This window comes from Macaca thibetana, chromosome 16 (assembly GCF_024542745.1).
Source record: "Macaca thibetana thibetana isolate TM-01 chromosome 16, ASM2454274v1, whole genome shotgun sequence".
Taxonomy (NCBI): Eukaryota; Metazoa; Chordata; class Mammalia; order Primates; family Cercopithecidae; genus Macaca; species Macaca thibetana.
Window position 1 is genome coordinate 43915820 of NC_065593.1, and position 21729 is coordinate 43937548.

The following is a 21729-nucleotide window of genomic DNA, read 5'->3' on the forward strand; positions in this document are numbered from 1 at the left end:
TTAGCCAAGTGTGATGGTGTGCACCTGTAGTCCTAGCTACTCAGGAGGCAGAGACAGAAGCTACTTGAGCCGGGGAGGTCAAGGCTGCAGTGGGCCATGTTTGCACCATTGCACTCCAGCCTGAATGACAGAGCAAGACCTTGTCTCAAAAAGGGGGAGTGGGTTACTTGTTACAACAGTCTCTGAGGCGTGAAGAAACAAACAAGAGGACCCTTAACGTGGACCAGCCTTAGCATCTGCCATAGAGGAGTATGGTTATCTGTAGCATAAAAGAGATGAAGTTGGAGGTTGAAGAAAGTGGAGACGGTTTGTAAAAACTCTATGTGATAAATCAGAAAGAAAGAAGTAAAAGTGATATCAAGTAGGATTTGGAGCCTAGCTGAAACTAGATAGGTAAATTATAAGAGCACTCAGCCCCAGTTTCATGATGCTGCGACAGCAGGCAGCTATAGCCATGGTCAAAGGCACTGCTTTTCCCAGACCTCTGAGGTCAGTTCTAGGTAATCCTGCTTTTATTTCTGGAACACACTAGAATTTACATAGGTTTTTTTCATTAGAACTTCTGTTATTTAACATAACTCAATAGAGAAGCATGTTTCACTTTGAAGAGACCTTTATATAATAGATTTTCCTTTCTTTTAGAATGTCAAAGTATTATTTTTGTAATAGTAGTATCTAATTTCAAGTACTTAGAATTCTCTTAATTTAAAAGGTGCTAGCTGATGGATTCCTGATGATTGGGATCGATGGCTCAGAAGCAGCAGACGGATCTGACTGGTTCTGTTACCATGCAACCTCTCCTTCTATTTTTCCTGTCGGTTTCTGTGAAATTAACATGATTGAACTTACTCCACCCAGAGGTACTTCATCCTAATATAAACACTGGAGTTTAATCTTTGCTTTCTTCTTACATGGTTTCCATTTACAACATTTAACACAGCTCTAGATTTCCTGAGTATGTATATAACGTGTGTGGATATACATATACATACAGGAGCTGTAGGTTGCTCTAAAAATATAAAGTACTGTATTCTAGCTTACTTTAATAAATTACAGTAGTATATAATTTTTCCTGAGCATCTGTGTATTTTATAACATGAATTGGTATTCTCAAACTCTGTTGAGTCAGTAATACAGGCTCAACAGGCTATGGCATATATAATTTTTTTTTCCCCCAGTAAAGACAGGGTCTTACTCTGTTGCCCAGGCTGAAGTGCAGTGGCACAATCATAGCTCACGGTAACTTCCAATTCCTGGATCCAAGCAATCCTCCCACCTCAGCCTCCCTAGTAGCTGAAACTATAGCTGAAAGGCACAACCATGTCTGACTTTTTTTTTTTTTTTTCTTTTTTCTTTGTATGTACAGACGGGACTCTCACTGTGTTACCCAGGCTGGTCTTGAAATCCTGGCCTCAAGTGATCCTCCCACTTCAGCCTCCCCAAAGCACTGGGATTAGGAGTGAACCACCACATTTAGCTATGTGGACTTTTTTTTTTTTTTTTTTTTTTTAAGACAGTCTCACTCTGTCACCCAGGCTGGAATGCAATGATGCTATCTCACCTCTTTACAGCCTCCACCTCCCAGGTTCAAATGATTCTTGTGCCTCCCCTCCCAAGTAGCTGGAATTGCAGGTGTGCACCACCACGCCCAGCTGATTTTTCTATTTTTAATAGAGATGGGGTTTCGCCATGTAGGCCAGGCTCATCACAAACTCCTGGTCTCAAATGATCTGCCCACCTTGGCCTCCCAACGTGCTGGGATTATAGGTGTGAGCCACTGCACCCAGCCCTATGTGGACTTATAAAAGGATGGCTGTTTTACTCATGGTTTAACCAGTCATTTTCCAAATTTTAATACTTGAGCATTAAGTTGTTCCTCTAAGAAAGGAGGAAAGCTATAACAGAGGTCTATAAACATGGCATTTGCTCAGCCAGTTTTCTTTCTTGCAAGGAAAGAAAAATATCACTCCATAGTATTAGGTGCTAGACTCTTCTAAAGCCTAGGATTGAAAGAGCAAGTGTACCCTTGTAGTAAACAGAAAAAGAGCCACTTTTGCGTTACACTAAGTGGGCGTACCAGTGTTTCTAGAAAGGGGAGGGAAATCTGTGTAACATGGAAGAATTATTGCACTAGCAGTATAAATCATATAGGCCAGGTGCAGTGGCTCACGCCTGTAATCCCAGCACTTTGAGAGACTGAGGCAGGAGGATTGCTTGAGACCAGAAGTTTGAGAACAACCTGAGCAACATAGGGAGACCTTGTCTCTACTAAAAACAACAAAAAATTAGCCTGTCACAGTGGCATGCACGTGTATTCGCAGCTACTAGAGAGGCTGAGGCAGGAGAATCACTTGAGCCCTGGAGGTTGAGGCTGCAGTAAGTCGTTGAGAGCACTACTGCACTCCAGCCTGGGTGACAGAGCAAGACCCTGTCTCAAAAAAAATAAAATTGATCATGTAACCTATGCTCTTAAGATTTTGTATACTGTTACTTTTTGTCTGCATTTTAATATTATGCTAATTTTAAATGAACTGCTAGTTAAACCAGTTGTGTTTTTTAGGTTACACAAAACTTCCTTTTAAATGGTTTGACTACCTCAGGGAAACTGGCTCCATTGCAGCACCAGTAAAACTATTTAATAAGGTAAATTTAAATGGCAGCATAATTATGTGAGGACTTATTAATGCCCCACAAATACAATTTATGTTCATAAAAATGTCTTTGCTTTATATTAGAATTTCTCATTGGAGATGTAATATAAACAGATATATAGCAATGAAACAATATGAATATTTTCTTTACCTAGGAATCAAAGCTTGTTTCCAAACTATGTTTCATGTTTAATCCGAATGAAAATGAAATGAATACTTTTCCTAACTAGTTTTTCAATGCTTCACCTTCATATTATGTTTAAATAGTTAAAGAATTATTTGGAATTTTTGGTTTAAATTATGTTATTTACCTTGTCGCTTCTGTTTTTTGCTTTCTTAATGGTAGTAGGGTTGCGCATTCTTTCTTTATACCAATATTAATGTTTTCTTCTCTGTGTCAGGATGTTCCAAATCACGGATTTCGTGTAGGAATGAAATTAGAAGCAGTAGATCTCATGGAGCCACGTTTAATATGTGTAGCCACAGTAACTCGAATTATTCATCGTCTCTTGAGGATACATTTTGATGGATGGGAAGAAGAGTATGATCAGTGGGTAGACTGTGAGTCCCCTGACCTCTATCCTGTAGGGTGGTGTCAGTTAACTGGATATCAACTACAGCCTCCAGCATCACAGTGTAAGTTGGTATACAGAAAAGGTGTCCTTTTGTAAAAATCAGCAATTCTCCAGAGGACTATCTCACATAAGTCATCTTTTGAGCTCACAGGACAAGAATATACCTATGTCTGATTGGTTGCCAGGTAAGACATTAAGACTCAACAACAATATCACAGAATCAGACCATGTGTACCATGGCAGTGTGAATCCAATAGTCAGTTACATAATGACTATAGAAACACAACAGTCACCAAATTAAACTAGACTTACTATTTTAGTGAGTTAAAAATTACAGACTAAAAGTTTATTGGTATGTAATAAATGGTTTTGAGTAAATAGTGGAATCTGTCTCGTTTTGAGGCTGTGGTTTTGTAGGAACAAGTATCCTTATTTTCAGACCATGATGTACTTAAATAAGTCTTGGTAAAGATAGTTCATCTAAGTTGTATCTAGACAACTGTATCATCTAAATTGTAAACAATTATCTGGTACCAATTTTCCTTTTTATTTTTCAGCATCAAGAGAAAACCAATCAGCTTCATCAAAACAGAAGAAAAAGGCTAAGTCCCAGCAATACAAAGGACATAAGAAAAGTGGGTCACCACGTGGTGTTCACATACATTTTCTAATTGTTAACTAATTGGAGTCACAGTGTTCTTGGACAGAAAATGCTATCTCTTGTGAGAACTGATGATTGTGCGTTATGTATTGTGCTTAAAGGTGCAGTATGCCATAAAAGGCAAACCCTTGCAATAATGAGAAACACTGATGTTTTACTGACAGGAGAAATGATTACCACAGTATTTAAAGTATACGTGGTAAAGAATAGAGCCTGTGAATGACTCTTGAAATAATATGTAAAACCTACTAAAATTTAATCCTTTTTAAAAACTTTATTTAAAAAGAAAAATTAGCAGCCGGGTGCAGTGGCTCACGCCTGTAATCCCAGCACTTTAGGAGGCTGAGGCGGGCGGATCACAAGGTCAGGAGATTGAGACCATTCTGGCTAACACGGTGAAACCTGTCTCCACCAAAAATACAAAAAATATGCCACGTGTGGTGGCGGGCGTCTGTAGTCCCAACTACTCAGGAGGCTGAGGCAGGAGAATCGCATGAACCTGGGAGGCAGAGGTTGCAGTGAGCCAAGATTGCGCCACTACCTCCAGCTTGGGCAACACAGCAAGACTCTATCCCAAAAAAACAAACAAAAAAACATTAGCAGATGCTTGATGCTTACAGTAGATGTGAAGCCTAATAAACCCATTTTTCTTAGAAAGCAAAACTTTCTGGAGTGATACTGGTAAGAAATCCAAGTTGATGGCAAACAAGCTTTACCAAATCTTTCTAGAAATGCTTTCTATACTAAAAAATTAGCCAGGCGTGGTGACTCATGCCTGTAATCCCAGCTACTTGGGAGGCTGAGGCAGGAGAATCACTTGAACCCGGGAGGCTGAGGCAGGAGAATCACTTGAACCCAGGAGGCAGAGGTTGAGGTGAACCGAGATCGTGCCATTGCACTCTAGCCTAGGCAACAAGAGCGAAACTCCATCTCAAAAAAAAAAAATTTTTTTTCTATGCTATGTTTTACCTTACAGTGAATTGTTGGCATAAGCCAAAGTAATATAAAATATATTGTTAACTATATTTGATTTTTTTAAATCTAATTCCCCATCATAGAAAACCATAGCTTCTCTCTTCATAAAACTTGTCAGAGAATATTTCATTCTTTTGTGTAGGTGTGTGTGTGTGTGTGTGTGAGACAAGGTCTTACCTTGTTGCCCAGGCTGGAATGGAGTGCAGTGGCACAATCTCCACTCACTACAGCCTTGACTTTCCCTGGCTCAAGCAGTCCTCCCACCTCAGCTTCCTGAGTAGCTTGAACCACAGGTATGTGTTGCCACACACTCAGCTAATTTTTGTTTTTTTTGTAGAGACAGAGCCTTGCCATGTTGCCCAGACTGGGCTCAAACTTCCAGGCTCAAGCGATCTGACTGCCTCAGCCTCCCAAAGTCCTGGGATTACAGACATGAGCCACCACACCTGGCCATATTTCATTTCATTCTTAGATAAGGTTATATATATATCTATATAAATATATATATATATATATATATATATATTTTTTTTTTTTTTTTTTGAGACAGAGTCTCAGTCTCTTACCCAGGCTGGAATGCAGTGGTATGATCTTGGCTCACTGCAGCCTCGACTTCCCGGGAACAAGCAATTCGCCCACCTCAGCCCCTGGAGTAGCTGGAACTACAGGAGTATACCACCATGTCCAGCTAGTTTTTATATTTTTACAAAAATGGTGGTCTCACCATGCACCATGTTGCCCAGGCTGGTCTCAAACTCCTGGGTTCAAGCAATCCATCCGCTGCCTCAGCCTCCCAAAGTGCTGGGATTACAGGTGTGATCCTCTGAGTCTGGCCAATTTTTATTTAAAGATACTTTTTAAGTTGGACTGGACGCCGTGACTCATGCCTGTAATCCCAGCAACTTTGGGAGGCTAAGGCGGGCGGATAGCTTTAGACCAGCCTGGACAACATGGCAAGATCCCATCTCTAAGAACAAAAAAAGAAAGAAAACAAGCTATTTAAAAAATGTAAAAGTACACTTGAGGATTAAAACTGAAACAGATTTTTCCAGCTGATTTGCCAAATGTGCTCAGGTACGTGCCGATCTGCCTCAGTTACAACCTAGAGACTGAAGTGGCAAGAAGAATCAAATACACTCTGTTCTAAACTTTCTGATGTTTGCTTGTTAAGTGGGAAACTAAAAAATTTCTACTGTCCACTCTAGTGGTACTTTGAAAAATAGGTTTTCTCCCAGCACAAAAGCCATGTCAGCCACACAGAAGTAGCAACCTACAGGCCTGTCTCTTGACCTCTCGTTTATAGGCACAAGCCTCCCACAGGCTCAGAATTATTTTGCCCACCAGCTGCTTGCCAGGTCTGATACTCACCTAAAAGAACTTTAGGGAGCATTACCAAACCAGCCTGATGAAAGGGAATTCTCATATATGTAAGTGGGTAGCAAGAATTCCCATGGGAACTTCATTTATGTCAGTGGGCTGACAATAGCAGGTATGACCACTAAGCTTTCTGTGAAGTAAATAACAAGTCTGCTTTCACTTTCTGTTGGATAAGACTTTGGAATTTCAGAATTTTCTTTCCAAGATGTCAATTTAAAAATGGTTTTTACTACTCAGTGGCTATATGACATTGCTTTTTAGAACTAATCTGTGAGCTTTGTGTAGACAATTCGTTTGCCTCCTTCAGCGTGACTCTTGTAGGATTTGTTTCTGACTTGGGTTTAAACTGTTTTGAATTAATGGGCTGGGAACATGGAAAGAAATGTGTAATTAATGAAGAAGTATTAACACCCCAGTTTTTAGTGATAGTTACCATTACTAGAGTTCTGGATTCACTGAAAAAATGAATTTTGGACTACATGTAACATATTCTCTAACTATAATGTTTTACTATTTCCTAATAGCATGACATCATCTCTAATACCTTTAAATTGTCCTTTGGACATAGAAAAGAAAAGAACTGTGGACCCACAGTACCTCATTAGATGCCCTTGGGACCAGATGTGCTTTGGAATTCAGAATTTTTTGGATTTTAGAAGAGAAATATAGTCTGTGTAACATTATTTAACACTCCAGACTGAAGCACTTTCTAAAGCAAATATATATATAAATATTTACATTAAATGACCCAAAAAAAAAATTATAAGTGGTGTCACCAACTGAGGTACGGCTTTGTTGCCAAAGTTTTTTTTAAAAAACTTCCTGAGGCCAGGCGCAGTGGCTCACGCCTGTAATCCCAGCCCTTTGGGAGGCCGAGGCGGGCGGATCACCTGAGGTCAGGAGTTCAAGACCAGCCTGACCAACATGGAGAAACCCTGTCTCTACTGAAAATACAAAAATTAAAAAAAAGCCAGGCGTGGTGGCGGGCGCCTGTAGTCCCAGCTATTTGGGAGGCTGAGGCAGGAGAATGGCCTGAACCCGGGAGGCGGAGCTTGCAGTGAGCCGAGATTGCACCACTGTACTCCAGCCTGGGCGACAGAGCAAGACTCCATCTCAAAAAAAAAAAAACCTTTTTGAATGTTGGAATTGAGGATAAGGAAGTGTAGTGCCGCATCAAGCAGCAGCTTTCACTCATGGTGCCGCCGCCTCTTATTTTTTTCTATTAGTCAGCAAACAGTTTGTTAGAAAGTTTTCTCACTAAGCTTTAGTTACACAAATAAGTATTTGGGGTTTAGAAACCTGTCATCCATTGCAGGCAAACTGATATCAATATCAGATGGGCTATAAAACCTTTTGTTTGTTTTTACGTTTGCCTTGATAAATTATCATATTCTGGCTCTGTTGTTTCATCGTATAGCTTGTTGGTCTTTTTGAACTTAAGATCATCTGTTAGTGGTATATTCTTTGGTAGTGCTTATTGTGCAGAAACAGCTGATGAGCTTCATTGGTCTAGCTTGCTTTGTAGTAGGTTGTGTTCATGCCACGAAGGATGGATAATTACTAACACTTTTGAGAATAAGTATAAGGTTCTGCCACAAGGATCATACACACTCTCTAGTCTCAAAAGCCTCTTTTCCTTAAGATGTGGTAATTCTAGAGCGGGAAAAGCAGCACTGGTTTCTGCTTTAAATCTCACCATTTTCAGGGACTACTGTAAGTAGTAAGAGTTGGACATTACTCCTTGCGTTTTTATCTCTTGAGTATGTAGTATATTAGGAAAAAGTCTGAAGTTTTTGCTGCATGTGATTTTGGTTTGGCTCTTGAGAATTGAATCTACTCAATAACAGCTTAAATCCCACATCATTTTACATAGGAATACTGTGTGGCTTATATTTATCTTTTAGTTTTGATTTTGTGAAGCATAATTTTTTATTGCTCTTACTTGGTTTATTCTATCATCTGGAAGAAAACAGACATAACTCAGTCACAAAGATAAGGATCCTTCCACTTTTTTTTTTTTTTGAGACAGGATCTTGCTCTGTCTCCCAGGCTGGAGTGCAGTGGTGTAATGTTGGCTCGCCACAACCTCCGCCTCCCGAGTTCAAGTGATTCTCCTGCTTCAGCCTCCCAAGTAGTGGGATTACAGGCATGCACCACTACTCACTGCTAATTTTTATATTTTTAGTAGAGACAGAGTTTCGCCATGTTGGCCAGGCTGGTCTTGAACTCCTGACCTCAAGTGATCCACCTGCCTCAGCCTCCCAAAGTGCTGGGATTACAGGCATGAGCCACTGTACCCTGCTGATCCTTCAACTTTCAATATGATTAATGTACTATACTTGATTCTTCAATATTTGCAGAGTTCAGAGTATTTTTTTTGGTTGGCAAAAGCATTATATGTGTCTTGAAAGGATTATATTTGTATAGGAAACTATAGCTGAAGGGTGTGATACTTTTTTTTTTTTTTTAAGATAAGGTCTCACTTTATTGCCCAGCCTGGAGCACTGTGGTGCAATCATAGCTCACTGCAGCCTTGAACCCCTGTGCTCAAGCAAATCTCCCACCTCAGACTCTGGCATTGCCCAGCTAATTTTTTTTATTTTTTGTAGAGATGGGTCTCACTCTGTTGCCCAGGCTGTTCTTAAACTCCTGGCCTGAAACCATCCTCATTCTTCTGCCTTGGCATCCCAAGGTGCTGGGATTACAGGCATAAGCCACCATGCCCAGCCTGATAAATTTGTTTCAGAAGAAATCAGATTGCTTAAGAATGTGCAGGCAGTAAGCTTTGAATTTGGAAGTACTTTTTAGAACAAGAATTGTGTTTTCTAAAAGAGTGAATTGTGAACTAAAAAGTTAGGGGAGCACATTTCATACCAATAACATCCTACACCCAGATAATACATTTAAACTGTTTTACTTTGATTTCTCCAACCAGTGTTTGGGCTTATATGAGCTATGAAATGCTACCCTGAAAGTAGTGTTTTAAGACGCTTTCTTTCTTCCTTTGGGTTTTTACCCCATCTCAAGCAGAGACGTTCTTGAAAGAAATTAGCCAGCTGTTCTTAAAGCTCTCTGTAATTCATTTTACTTTGTCTTGTTTTAAATTTGAGAGTCAGAACTAGTATTACCAGACTCTCAGAGAGTAGAAACAATCTCCCCCAACACACACACTCACTCTCTCTTCCTTGTTTTCAGAAATACAAACTTTGCATAATTGGTTCTCTTTTCAGAGTGTCCTGTGCAGCACAGCTTTCCTAGTTATATAATGCACTTTTCTTACCACACATGTAAGTGAAAGCTTACTTTAGTCTGACTTGATATTTAGAGAGGAAGATGCCAATTGGGAAGAAGCCTGTCAGTTTGTCGAGCCTGCCCATGACAGGTGGGGTGCGGAGGAGCTTCTCTGGTGACGAAGAGTTGACTCCTCCTCCATATCGAACCCTTCCAGCACAGACAGCCCCGGAGGCCTTCCCACCTCCCAGCACTAGCCGAGAGTTCAGTCCCAGCCTCAAAACAGGTAATTAGTCACATCAGCATCTCAGGTACTTCAGAGGGTAAAAGTACTGGGTAGGGTGGTGGGAGACAAAGCATGGTCTGGCATGACAGATGCTGACTCATTGGATTTTTTTTCTTTTTCTTTCAACTAAAGAATTCATTTCACTAGTCCTTAGTAGTCACTTCACTAAGACCAAACGTCAGGGAAGGATTTTTACTTTGTTATAAAATAGTTCCGAGCTTCAAATAAGGGTAGTTGGAATTGTGAGACAACTTGGAATATTTCACGGTTTTTTAACATTCCGCATTGCAGAATTGTGTGTGACTTGACCTGGGAACAAAGTGTGTCATTAGGGATAAGTCCGATTAAAAAGACAGAAAAGGCTTTGTTCATAACATTTCATAGTGTCTCATTCATGGAAAGGATGTGTTTTCAGTTCCAGTTTAATTTTAGTTTTGGCAGTAACATTGATCACAATCTTAGTTGAATAACAAATTTGGAAATTGAATACCTGCGTAATTTTTTTATTTCCATAAGTTCATGATTATGTATGTATAGTGATTAAGTAGTCAGTGGCATTTGATTTGAGTTTAATTGGTTAGGCCAAGGTAGTAGATTATAAGGAAGACTACAGAAGGCTTTGCCCTTTTTAATTACTAAGAACAAGCATGGTATTATCATAGGGTATGAGGACTTCACTTAGGCATGATGAACTTCAGGCCTGAGTACAGATCAGATCATACAGCTTCAAAGCCAAAGGTATACCTGCTTTGGCATGTGTTCTGCTATATGCTAACTATTGCTTTTAGACTAAATTGTTTTCTCTAATCAGCATTCTTTAAAATGTCTTGTATGTTGAAAACCTAGGTGAGACTTTTGTTACCTAGCTCTGTTTTCTTCTTCTTCTTCTGTTTGCTAATATTTTTGCACCTATGGGGGTTTTCTTGTTTGTTTCCGTTGTTGGTTGTTTGGGGGTTTTCTTTGCCATTTTAGGATACGTTCTTTAGCTTTTCCCTCCTTCACAATGTATTAGGCCACCTTGCCCCCTTCCCACTCTGTTTCTCTGAAGATCACTGTGATATTCTTACATCCAGAGGAAATTACACTACTACTTTTGTATGAAAAACTAATTAGGATTGTAAATCCAATGTTACCTGCTCTTTAACGGAAAAATGTTCAAAGTCTAAAGAGCGTTCCAGTTTCTTTTCTTGTCTAAGTTTTTTTATTTTTGCACTTATTTATGAAATAGTCTTGCATTACTTAATTAAGTATGGATATTGTGAGTTCCAAATATATTTGAGCTTTTGTTGGATCTTGGATGTATTTTCTTTAAGCATGAGGCTGGTTTTGAAGATATATGTCACATTTTGTGATAGGTTACTGGTTCATTTAAAACAGAACGTCTGGCACTGGCAAAACCCAAGAATTTAGAGTAGACCTACTAGATGGAAACTACCCGGCCTCCTACGTGACTTCCTTCTTCCACTGGTGTCTATAGTATCTTCTGAGCTAGGGCACAACTGGTGGGGCTTGGTGTGATTTTTCCCTGATGAAACTAAGTAGGGACTGCATTGGTACCTTAACTATCTGAAAGCTATGGTTTAATTAGCGGTTGAGAGAGTTTATTATTTACGAGCTTCGTAGCTGGAAAAATGTGATTTCGGTTAGCTTATCTCCTGAAATGTTAGTGATTAGTGTCAACAGAGTGACTTCCTTCTAAAAACAGAGCTAAGAAAAGGCATTTGTGTGGAAAGTGACTTTCAACCACAGGATTTGTTTTATTTCATCCATCATTTATTGAGAAGTCCTGGAAAGGAGAAATGATTTATGTGAAGATAACCAGACAGGCTTTGTTTTAGATTCCATGAAAACAATGAAACTTTGCATTAAAACATTGCGCATCTGAGTGAATGTTTCACCTTTATCTTGAGTTACTTTTTTTAGCACATCATTTTCATATTTTAACATGACTAGAAGCATAATCCAGAAATTTGTTGTTAGCAGTAATGCATATAGCTTCAGGATAGGCTTTAGAATCTCAACTTACCTTTCTTACTTTTTTTTGAAAAACATGCGTTTGAATGAGCTTGATCTTGAAGCACAGTAATTCTTTTCTCATTCATTTAGCCATCCAGTCATCATAGAACAAGATACTGTTTTAATCAACCTTTTATTGTGGGTACTGCACCTTTAATGAAACTTGGGTTTTGTTTTCCTTTCCATGTATGTATTTTCTCGGTATTGTTAAAATGGCCCTCATGCTGAATGACTGCACGCTGGCTAGATTTGAAGGATAACTGTCATACATTTGATGTCATTCCTCATAAAAGCATTTTTATTTATATTAAGTAATTTTTTTAATGAAAGGAAGAACTAACTGCACAGTCTCGTTTGCTGTACCTTTGAACAGTCTGATGGGTGTTTGCTATGATTATATGCATAACGTATTCACTTTTCTGTCTTTGGCCTGTTAAATTTTTGATCACCAGTGCCAAAACCAGTACCAAATAAAATAAATTGCCATCTCTCAAAAGATTATTCTTGGCCAGGCGCAGTGGCTCACGCCTGTAATCCCAGCACTTTGGGAGGCTGAGGCAGGTGGATCACCTGAGATCAGCCTAGCCAAATGAGGAAACCAAATTCGAAACCAGCCTGGCCAAAATGAGGAAACCTCATCTCTACTAAAAATACAAAAATTAGCCAGGTGTGGTGGTACACGCCTGTAATCCCAGCTACTTGGGAGGCTAAGGCAGGAGAATCACTTGAACCTGGGAGGGGGAGGTTGCAGTGAGCTGAAATTGTGCCACTGCATTCCAGCCTAGGCAACAGAGCGTGACTATCTTAAAAAAAAAAAAAAAAAAAAAAAGATTATTCTTTAAATTAGCAAGTAAGATGTCAGCAGCCATTATTTTTAAACTAATTGCTTGTAACTAAAATCAAGACATGGGCGAGGCACATCTTTTACTTTGTCTTGTTTTAAATTTGAGAGTCAGAACTAGTATTACCAGCCTCTCGAAGAGTAGAAACAATCTCTACAAAGTTTAATCCCAGCACTTTGGAAGGCCGAGGTGGGAGGATCACGAGGTCAGTAGTTCAAGACCAGCCTCACCAACATGGTGAAACCCCATCTCTACTAAAAAAATAAAGACATGAAGTATTTTTCTGACTGTACTATTTGACTTTAAAAGTTGTAACAAATTTAATATTGTTCCACATGACGACACTGCCATTCCTTCATGAAAAACTTAAATGGCATACTACCTATCCAGATACTCTGCTGAGTTCTCATTCTCCTCATCAATTGACTTTTTTCTCTGTATGAGCAGTTTCCAATTTACATCCCATATATATGTATCCTCTCACTTCATTTATTAATGAAAAGATACATAATAGAGAAAAACGAAGAACTTTTACTCTTGATCTGGAGCCAGATGCCTGCAGGGGCTGGTGGTTACCTGTGTGAGTATTGTGGGCAACCTGGGCAGTGAGCTCTGTGGTGGACAGAGATCTCAGGCTGCCCAGATTAAGGGGGTAGTAAGTAGCCAGTCAGTTCCCAATGATCACAGCTCTTTAAGGATGCTGCACTCATGTTTCCAAGTCTATCTACTTTTCAGATTTTCATGTGAAATCTCTTGTATGGAAATACTCAGTCAAATATGTAAAGAACCATTCAAATGTATAAAGAGGCCAGGCGCGGTGGCTCACGCCTGTAATCCAAACACTTCGGGAGGCCAAGGTGGGTGGATCACATTTGGCTAGGAGTTCAAGACCAGCCTGGCCAACATGGCAAAACCCCATCTCTACTAAAAATACAAAAGAATTAGCCAGGCTTGGTGGCGCACACCTGTAATCCCAGCCACTCGGGAGGCTGAGGCATGAGAATCACTTGAACGCGGGAGGCAGAAGTTGCAGTAAGCTGAGATCACACCACTGCACTCCAGCCTGGGTGATGGAGTAAGACTGTGTCTCAAAAATAAAAAATAAAAAAGCACAGGGCCCAGGCAGGGGTGGAAAAAGCAGTTTCTGACTTCTGATTTAGCAGATCCATGTATGCTAAAGAAGTTGGGAAAGAAGGTAGCATTGCTCACCATGGGACTAGATTCCAGTGGATGTGTTAGCACAAAAGACCGCCTCATCTGTTCTTTAAATTATTTGAGCTCAACTTTGGTTAGACAGTAACTTTCTCGCTCTGTCGCCCAGGCTGGAGCGCAGTGGCACCATCTTGGCTCACTGCAATTTCCGCCTCCCGGGTTCACGCCATTCTCCTGCCTCAGCCTCCCAAGTAGCTGGGACTACAGGCACCCACCACCATACCTGGCTAATTTTTTTGTATTTTTTAGTAGAGATGGGGTTTCACCATGTTAGCCAGGGTGGTCTCAATCTCTTGACCTCGCGATCCGCCCGTCTCGGCCTCCCAAAGTGCTGGGATTACAGGCTTGAGCCACTGCGCCCAGCCAGACAGTAACTTTAAGAAACCCGAACACAGCCAGGCGTGGTGGCTCACGCCTGTAATCCCAGGACTTTGGGGATATGAAACTGAAAAACTGTTTTCCATACTAAAGACCTACAGAAACATGGCTATACTGTTAATCTGTTTTCGTTAAAGAATAAGTCATCAGATAAGAACTCAGGCAGGCACTCAGCATTGAACTGGCCCCCTGCCTTGTCCTCCCACATAGCTGGGACTGTAAGCATTAGCCACCACACTCGGCTCAGGAGTTTAATATTCGTTTTTCTTCGTAGGAGAAGAGGTGTACGCAGGGTCTCACTCTGTCACTCAGGCTAGAGTGCAATGACACAATCATAGGTCACTGTAATCTCGAACTCCTGGGCTCCAGCAATCCTCCTGCCTCAGTCCTGAGTAGCTGGGACTACAGGCTTGCACAGCCATACCCAGCTTTTTTTGTTTGTGTTTTGTAGAGCTGGGGATTTGCTACATTGCCCAGGCTGCTACCACATCCAGCCCAGATTTACTTTTTTAAAATGTATGTTACATCCTTATATAATTTATAATTTTTTTAATGTTTTGATTTAACATCAGATTTATATCTTTTTCTTCAGATAATGTTTTTAATAAAAGTACTCCTTGGGGCCAGGCGCAGTGGCTCACACCTGTAATCCCAGCACTTTGGGAGGCTGAGGCGGGCGGATCACGAGGTCAAGAGATTGAGACCATCCTGGCCAACATGATGAAACCCTGTCTCTACTAAAAATACAAAAATTAGCTGGGCGTGGTGGCGGGCGCCTGTAGTCCCAGCTACTCGGGGCAGGGGGGAGGAGGAGGGGGCGAGGTGCTGAGGCAGGAGAATCGCTTGAACCCAGGAAGCAGAGGTTGCAGTGAGCCGAGATCACACCACTGCACTCCAGCCTGGCTACAGAGTGAGACTCCGTCTCAAAAAAAAAACTCCTTGGGATTAATAATATATTAAAGTCATATTTATTGTGTTGGTAATTAAGATTGTACTTAAGAGGCTGGGCGCAGTGGCTCACGCCTGTAATCCCCAGACTTTGGGAGGCCAAGGCGGGTAGATCACAAGGTCAGGAGATCGAGATCATCCTGGCCAATATGGTAAACCACATCTCTACTAAAATACAAAAAATTAGCCAGGTGTGGTGGTATGTGCCTGTAGTCCCAGCTACTTGGGAGGTTGAGGCAGGAGAATCGCTTGAACCGGGAAGCGGAGGTTGCAGTGAGCCAAGTTTGCTCCACTGTACTCCAGCCTGATGACAGAGCAAGACTCCATCTCAGAAAAAAAAGATTGTACTTAAGAACCATGAAAGAACTACATCATTGTTTGTACAAACATTGACATAAAAGTGAATACTTGATCACAAAATTCTCATCCCAGTCAGATTAGTGAGCACCATTACCCTGAACATTTCATTGAAGATGTCCATTGTGCAGTGTGCATTATGCAGTACTGTTCCTTTCCAGAATGTTTCTTAACTGCTAATGTACTTGAAAATTAAAATTAACTGAATGCTCGTACTTTAGGGACTTAACTTGAAGTTACTAAAGAAATGAAGAAGTCTTAATAACTGTGAAACTGATGGAACATGAAGATCATAGGCAATCTGAGTACTCTAGAGAGCCTTAATGCCCATATGTTTCTCTCTCCCATTCAGTGACGACACTGCAGCTGAAGGAGGAGTTGCTGGATGGAGAGGACTATAATTTCCTCCAAGGAGCGTCTGATCAGGAAAGCAATGGCTCTGCCAACTTCTACATCAAACAAGAGCCATGAGGTGGCTCAGAAACTGAGGGCGAGAGGGGAAGGATTTTACACAGGACTGATTTATAATCAATCCAGCTGTACAGGGGGCTATTCTACTGGGACATTTTGCTAAACATAGAAGATTTCAGTTCCACATTTTTCAGGTGGGTGGGGAAACTATTTTAGTCGGGGGGGTGGGGTGGGAAATTTTCAATTTATAAAGATGGACAATTTTTGTGTTGTATTTGAAGCTTTTGAAAGAATTTTGTAATATTTTCCAACTTTGGATTTATGTGCATTGTTAACAAGAACTGAAATTCTAACTTTTTTGGTAAGATTAAAGTTTAGGTAGCAGGATTGAAGGAAATGATTTAAGAAGGATATAGGTGTTAAATGCAAATGAACTGTCATTACAAATGAACCTTTTTGGTACCTGTTGGGAGATTTTGGGATTTTTAGAAGTTAGGCCAGTCACATCTCCAGCTTCCTTTGCTGCAGAAATATGCAACTGAACTCCTCATGGAGGGGAGGGGTCATCACCACATAGGTCATGGAAGGGGTCATTATTTCTGCTTGTTGGCATTTTATTGCAGCCCATTTTAAATGTTTGTACAGAAATATTTTTCATTCTGTGAAAATTTATTTGGAGTTCTATACGAAACTGGAAGAACTCTGGATACTTTTATATGTTCTCTTTTAATTAAAAAAATGATTAGAATTATCCTAACACTAAAGTGTTAAACTGGAATGGTTGACAAGATATACAGGATCTCAGTCTACACGTTGAGGGGTTGGGGAAAATGCAATGTTGTTCTGAGTTTATTTTCCTTTCTAAAAAAATACCCCACGAAAGGGATTCTGATCAGTTCTCTGCCATTTCCCTCTGTCTGTGAAATAACAACTTGGTATAACCACAACCAAAAACAGATGTTCTGTATTAGGAGAATCGAATCGAAAGTTACTCAAAGTCAAAATAAGTTTAGATTTCAAAATCATTCCAGCTCTGCTTTTATCTGTCCTGGATTTGGTAGAAAACTAATTTGAAAGAGAATTTAATTTTCTTAAAATTCCGTATATATATATGGCCGGGTGCGGTGGCTCAAGCCTGTAATCCCAGCACTTTGGGAGGCCGAGGCGGGTGGATCACGAGGTCAGGAGATCGAGACTATCCTGGCTAACATGGTGAAACCCCGTCTCTACTAAAAAGACAAAAAACTAGCCGGGCGTGGTGGCGGGCGCCTGTAGTCTCAGCTACTTGGGAGGCTGAGGCGGGAGAATGGCGTGAACCCGGGAGGCGGAGCTTGCAGTGAGCCAAGATCACGCCACTGCACTCCAGCCTGGGAGACACAGCGAGACTCCGTCTCAAAAAAAAAAAAAAAAAAATTCCGTATATATATATATGATTGTCTTTAATTGTATTCAGGATTTATTTTAATAATAACTGATTTGGACCATGTTGAACATTCCCTGTTTTAAAATTCACATGACTTCCTTTTTAAAAAAAAAGGATACAAGGGTAAATTGGTGAAAGGTTTGCTCTCTGCATTTTCTAACTTTCTACTGAGTTGTGACTGAATGAGAGCTCTCTAGCGTTTACCAGTGAGGTTCATAAACTAAACTCTCAGGAATTAATTGCATCTGTTCTAGAAGTGCTTCTGGGTCTTAGCCTGGCCTCTTCAGAGTGGTAATATTGACCATCTCCTCTGGAATATAGGTAGGGCTAATTAGAAATTAATCAAAATGATTAACCTCTACAGTCCTTCAGCCTATGGAATGCTTTAAAAAATGTTAATGGAAAGCCCCAGGAGACCATTTTAGGTAAGATTTTTGTTTGAATTTTAAAATGCATAGAACGTTTAAAAAAAAAAACCAGCAATTTATTTTCTAAAATATTGCTCTACTTTTGGGAATAATAGCATTGGTAATACGCACAGGTTTACCTCATTCTATGCAAGAGGGGTTAATAACATAAGGTTTTATAATAGCTACTGGAAGTAAAATTTGTTACTTTATAGTGTAAGAATGTATGGAATCGCATGTCACCATTTCTTAATACTGACTCTTTAGGGGCATAAATGCAGATCACATCAACGCAAGTTGATTCTCATGTGTCAAATATATGTGAATTCAGCTGTTAAATTACTGGATATTTATCTTAACATTGCTGAGAGGGACCTACTGTAAATGTGACATCCTCACACTTCCCATATCTTTAACTTTGAAAAATCTTCTCGTAAACTTAAAAGCCTGGAAGTATTCCAAAGCAAGGGTTACAGCAGTCTTTATTCTCAGGCTCACTGAATTAAACCCAGGACTAATTCCACAGCACAGGCACAAGAATCCTGTTGTATGGTGTACTCTGCCAGTACCTTGGATTTAGGAGCTCCATGGGGAACTGAATAAACCAGGAGAGAGAGGATTTGGAGCTAGTCAGTCCTGGTAATCTATGAAATGCTCATTTATACCCCGGTTTCATAAGCTTCCAATTCTATAGCAAACCCAGGCTCTGAGTGTTTTAGAATTCCCTAATTCATGAAGTGTTTCTTGTCTTGATCCCTTGACCAACAGTTGAAGGTTGGTAAGGACTTTCCTACAGTCTAAACACAACCTAAAGCGCTCTTTCATTGTTCACACACTAACTCCTCCTGCTGACGAACCGAAAAATAATTAATGCAGAGGAGATTTATGTCTTAGCCATAACTCCAGTTGTACAACTCAATCGCCCCATTCTCTTTTACGGTTCAAAACTGCTGACCTTGGGTTTGTTTTTGTTTTGTTTTGTTTTTCCTGTTAGGATTTATTTGGGGACTTTTGGTAGTGTAAACTCTTTAACCTTTTCCTTGCTGTGTATGAGGAAAGCTAAAGCTGTTATCAACTTCTTATTCTACGATACTAACACGGGTTTTCAGTGTTTGTTTGTTTTGATTATTATTATTTTGCGTGATGTGAATACCCTCTCCCATCAATATTTGTATTATGGTGCTATATATTGGTAATGATCCTTTAATATTGGGAAGGGATTTTAAAAATACTGTGATTAAACTGGGTTTCTTCCTTTGATTTTCATATTTTAAATAAAGCCACAGTCATTTATACAAAAGAAAAGCATCTGTCCCTGGGCAAATCTTTTGAGGACAGAGGTCAAAGTAAACTGCATAAGGTTTTTACATCATTTCTCTATGTATTTGATATAGAAATCAATATCTGTACAAATTTAATCTTTTATTTTCTTGGTAACTCGTGATCATTGAGAAAGTGTTTGAAACTTTCTCATGAAGTGTATATATAATGGCGTGAAAAATTCCTTTGGAAAAATTTATGTTCCTTTCATTTTTACCAAATTGCAAATTTTCAGCATGGATGTGAAAAGCATTAAAATTATAACTTTGTGTACAAGATGAAAATAATTCACTAAATTTGCCCTTTTTTACACAAAATAAAATGTTAAAGTTAAGCTGGATTTGAGCAGTTCTTTAATATGCTTTGGTTTGGGGGGTTGCTTTTCTATTGCATGCCCTCTATAAGCAGTCAGAGACCCCTATGAAAGTTGGATCCGTCCCTTCCTCTAACAAGGGGTAGCAGGCACATGAGTGCTGTGAGGAAGAATTTACCACTTGCTGGTGAGGGAGCCAAGAGTAGTATGGTTAGACATAGGGACGAGGTTACATTGGAGGTGGGATTGCAGGGGCAGGGAGGGAAAGGGCAAAAACCACAGCAGGAGCCGAGGTGAACAGGGACCTTTATGGGGAAATTAAATCATCTGAGCTAGAACATAATGTTTCGGGGTTGGCATGCTTAGTAGGATACTTTTTTTTTTTTTTTTTTTTTTTGAGATGGAGTCTCACTCTATCACCCAGGCTGGAATGCAATGGTGCAATCTTGGCTCACTGCAACCTCCACCTCCCATGTTCACGCCATTCTCCTGCCTCAGCCTCCTGAGTAGGTGGGACTACAGGCGCTCACCACCACGCCCAGCTAATTTTTTCTATTTTTAGTAGAGACGAGGTTTCACCATGTTAGCCAGGATGGTCTCAGTCTCCTGACCTCCTGATCCACCCGCCTCAGCCTCCCAGAGTGCTGGGATTACAGGCATGAGCCACCACGCCCCGGCTAGTAGAAGCCTTTTTTTTAACTCCATTAACCTCAGCAGCAAAGTGAATCAGATGTAAATAAAGTATCCCAGCTAACTCCCTTAACATTACAAGGGAATGCCAAAAAGCCCTCCTTTTCCAACAGCTGGCTCTTTGGAAAATTATTCAACTTTTACTGCAGATGCAGTTGGTAGAGATTTTTATGAATTGGGAAAGGATATGTAAGACAGTAATGAGATGGACTGGGTCTCTTCAGGGATTAATGTCATTCTTTAGAAAAATATAACGCATTCCAAGAAAAAAGCCTAATTTCTGCCCTATTTTCTACCTTAATTGGTTTGAACAGTTGCCATAGTAAGCTGGAATTCCTAGGTTGGTGCTTATTTACTATCCCATGAGTTTTGACAAATACATACGTATATATTTATATATATGGGTTTTTTTGTTTTTTTTGTTTTTTTTTTTTGAGAAGGAGTCTCACTCTGTCACCAGGCTGGAGTGCAGTGGCATGATCTCGGCTCACTGTAGCCTCTGCCTCCTGGGTTCAAGTGATTCTCCTGCCTCACTTGAGTACAGGCACACACCACCACACCCAGCTAATTTTTATATTTTTAGTGGAGATGGGGTTTCACAATTGTTGGCCAGGAAGGCCTTGATCTCTTGACTTCATGATCCGCCTGCCTCAGCAGCCTCCCAAAGTGCTGGGAATACAGGCATGAGCCACTGCACCTAGCTTTTTTTTTTTTTTTTTTTTTTTTTGAGATGGAGTCTCACACTGTCACCCAGTGCAATGGCACGATCTCAGCTCACTGCAACCTCCGTCTTCCAGGTTCCAGCAATTCTCCTGCCCCAGCCTCCTGAGTAGCTGGGACTACAGGCACATGCCACCACGCCCGGCTAATTTTTGTATTTTTTAGTAGAGCTGGAGTTTCACCATATTGGCCAGGTTGTCTTGAACTCATGACCTCGCGATCTGTCTGCCTCAGCCTCCCAAAGTGCTGGGATTACAGGCATGAGGCACCACACCTGGCCAAATATATTTCTTGAAACCATTACATGCCTCTTGGGAAACTAGTTATGCCCAGAAACAAGTGTCTCAAGAACTCAAGGGATGTTCCTGCCTTGGCCTCCCAAAGTGCTGGGATTACAGGCATGAGCCACTGCATCCAGCCAAGATAATGCATTTTAAATAATAATGTACTTTCACTATTTTTTTTTTTAAGTTTATTGAAAGCATGAGATGTTCTGAATGATATGTCATTTTCAGCCAGGCGCAGTGACTCATGCCTGTAATCCTAACACTTTGGGAGGCCAAGGTGGGCAGATTGCTTGAGACCAACCTGGCCAACATGGTGAAAGAGCATCTCTACGAAAACTATAAAACTTAGCCGCACGGATTTGTACACACCTGTAGTCCCAGCTTCTTGGGTGACTGAAGCACGAGAATTACTTGAACCCAGGAGGCAGAGACTGCAGTGAACTGAGTGAGACGCTGCTCTCCAGCCTGGGCAACAGAGCCGAGACTCTGTCTCTCAAATAAATAAATGAGGTGATACTTTCACACACGTAGCTGGTGCAGGATTAGGACCTAAACCAAGCCTACTCCAGAGGCAGTACTTTTTTTTTTTTTTTTTTTTTTTGAGACGGAGTTTTGCTCTTGTTGCCCAGGCCGGAGTGCAGTGGCACGA

The 21729-nt window shown here is 40.5% G+C and overlaps 2 protein-coding genes across 16 annotated transcripts in view; one reads left to right on the forward strand and one right to left on the reverse strand.

The window, feature by feature from the left end:
• MBTD1 (mbt domain containing 1) overlaps positions 1 to 17033 on the forward strand; it is an 86394-nt gene extending 69361 nt beyond the window's left edge. For 13 of the 15 annotated variants that reach the window (XM_050765064.1, XM_050765055.1, XM_050765056.1 and 10 more), the window contains 6 exons: positions 713 to 860; positions 2561 to 2643; positions 3053 to 3287; positions 3784 to 3861; positions 9565 to 9756; positions 15862 to 17033. In XM_050765064.1, coding sequence (XP_050621021.1) covers positions 713 to 860; positions 2561 to 2643; positions 3053 to 3287; positions 3784 to 3861; positions 9565 to 9756; positions 15862 to 15980 — 855 coding nt within the window. In that variant the 3' untranslated portion in view covers positions 15981 to 17033. The remainder of the gene's footprint in view (positions 1 to 712; positions 861 to 2560; positions 2644 to 3052; positions 3288 to 3783; positions 3862 to 9564; positions 9757 to 15861) is intronic. The other 2 variants (XM_050765067.1, XM_050765068.1) reach the window with 1 other exon arrangement.
• UTP18 (UTP18 small subunit processome component) overlaps positions 1 to 21729 on the reverse strand; it is a 241757-nt gene that overhangs the window by 103176 nt on the left and 116852 nt on the right. The gene's annotated exons all lie outside the window — the stretch shown is intronic.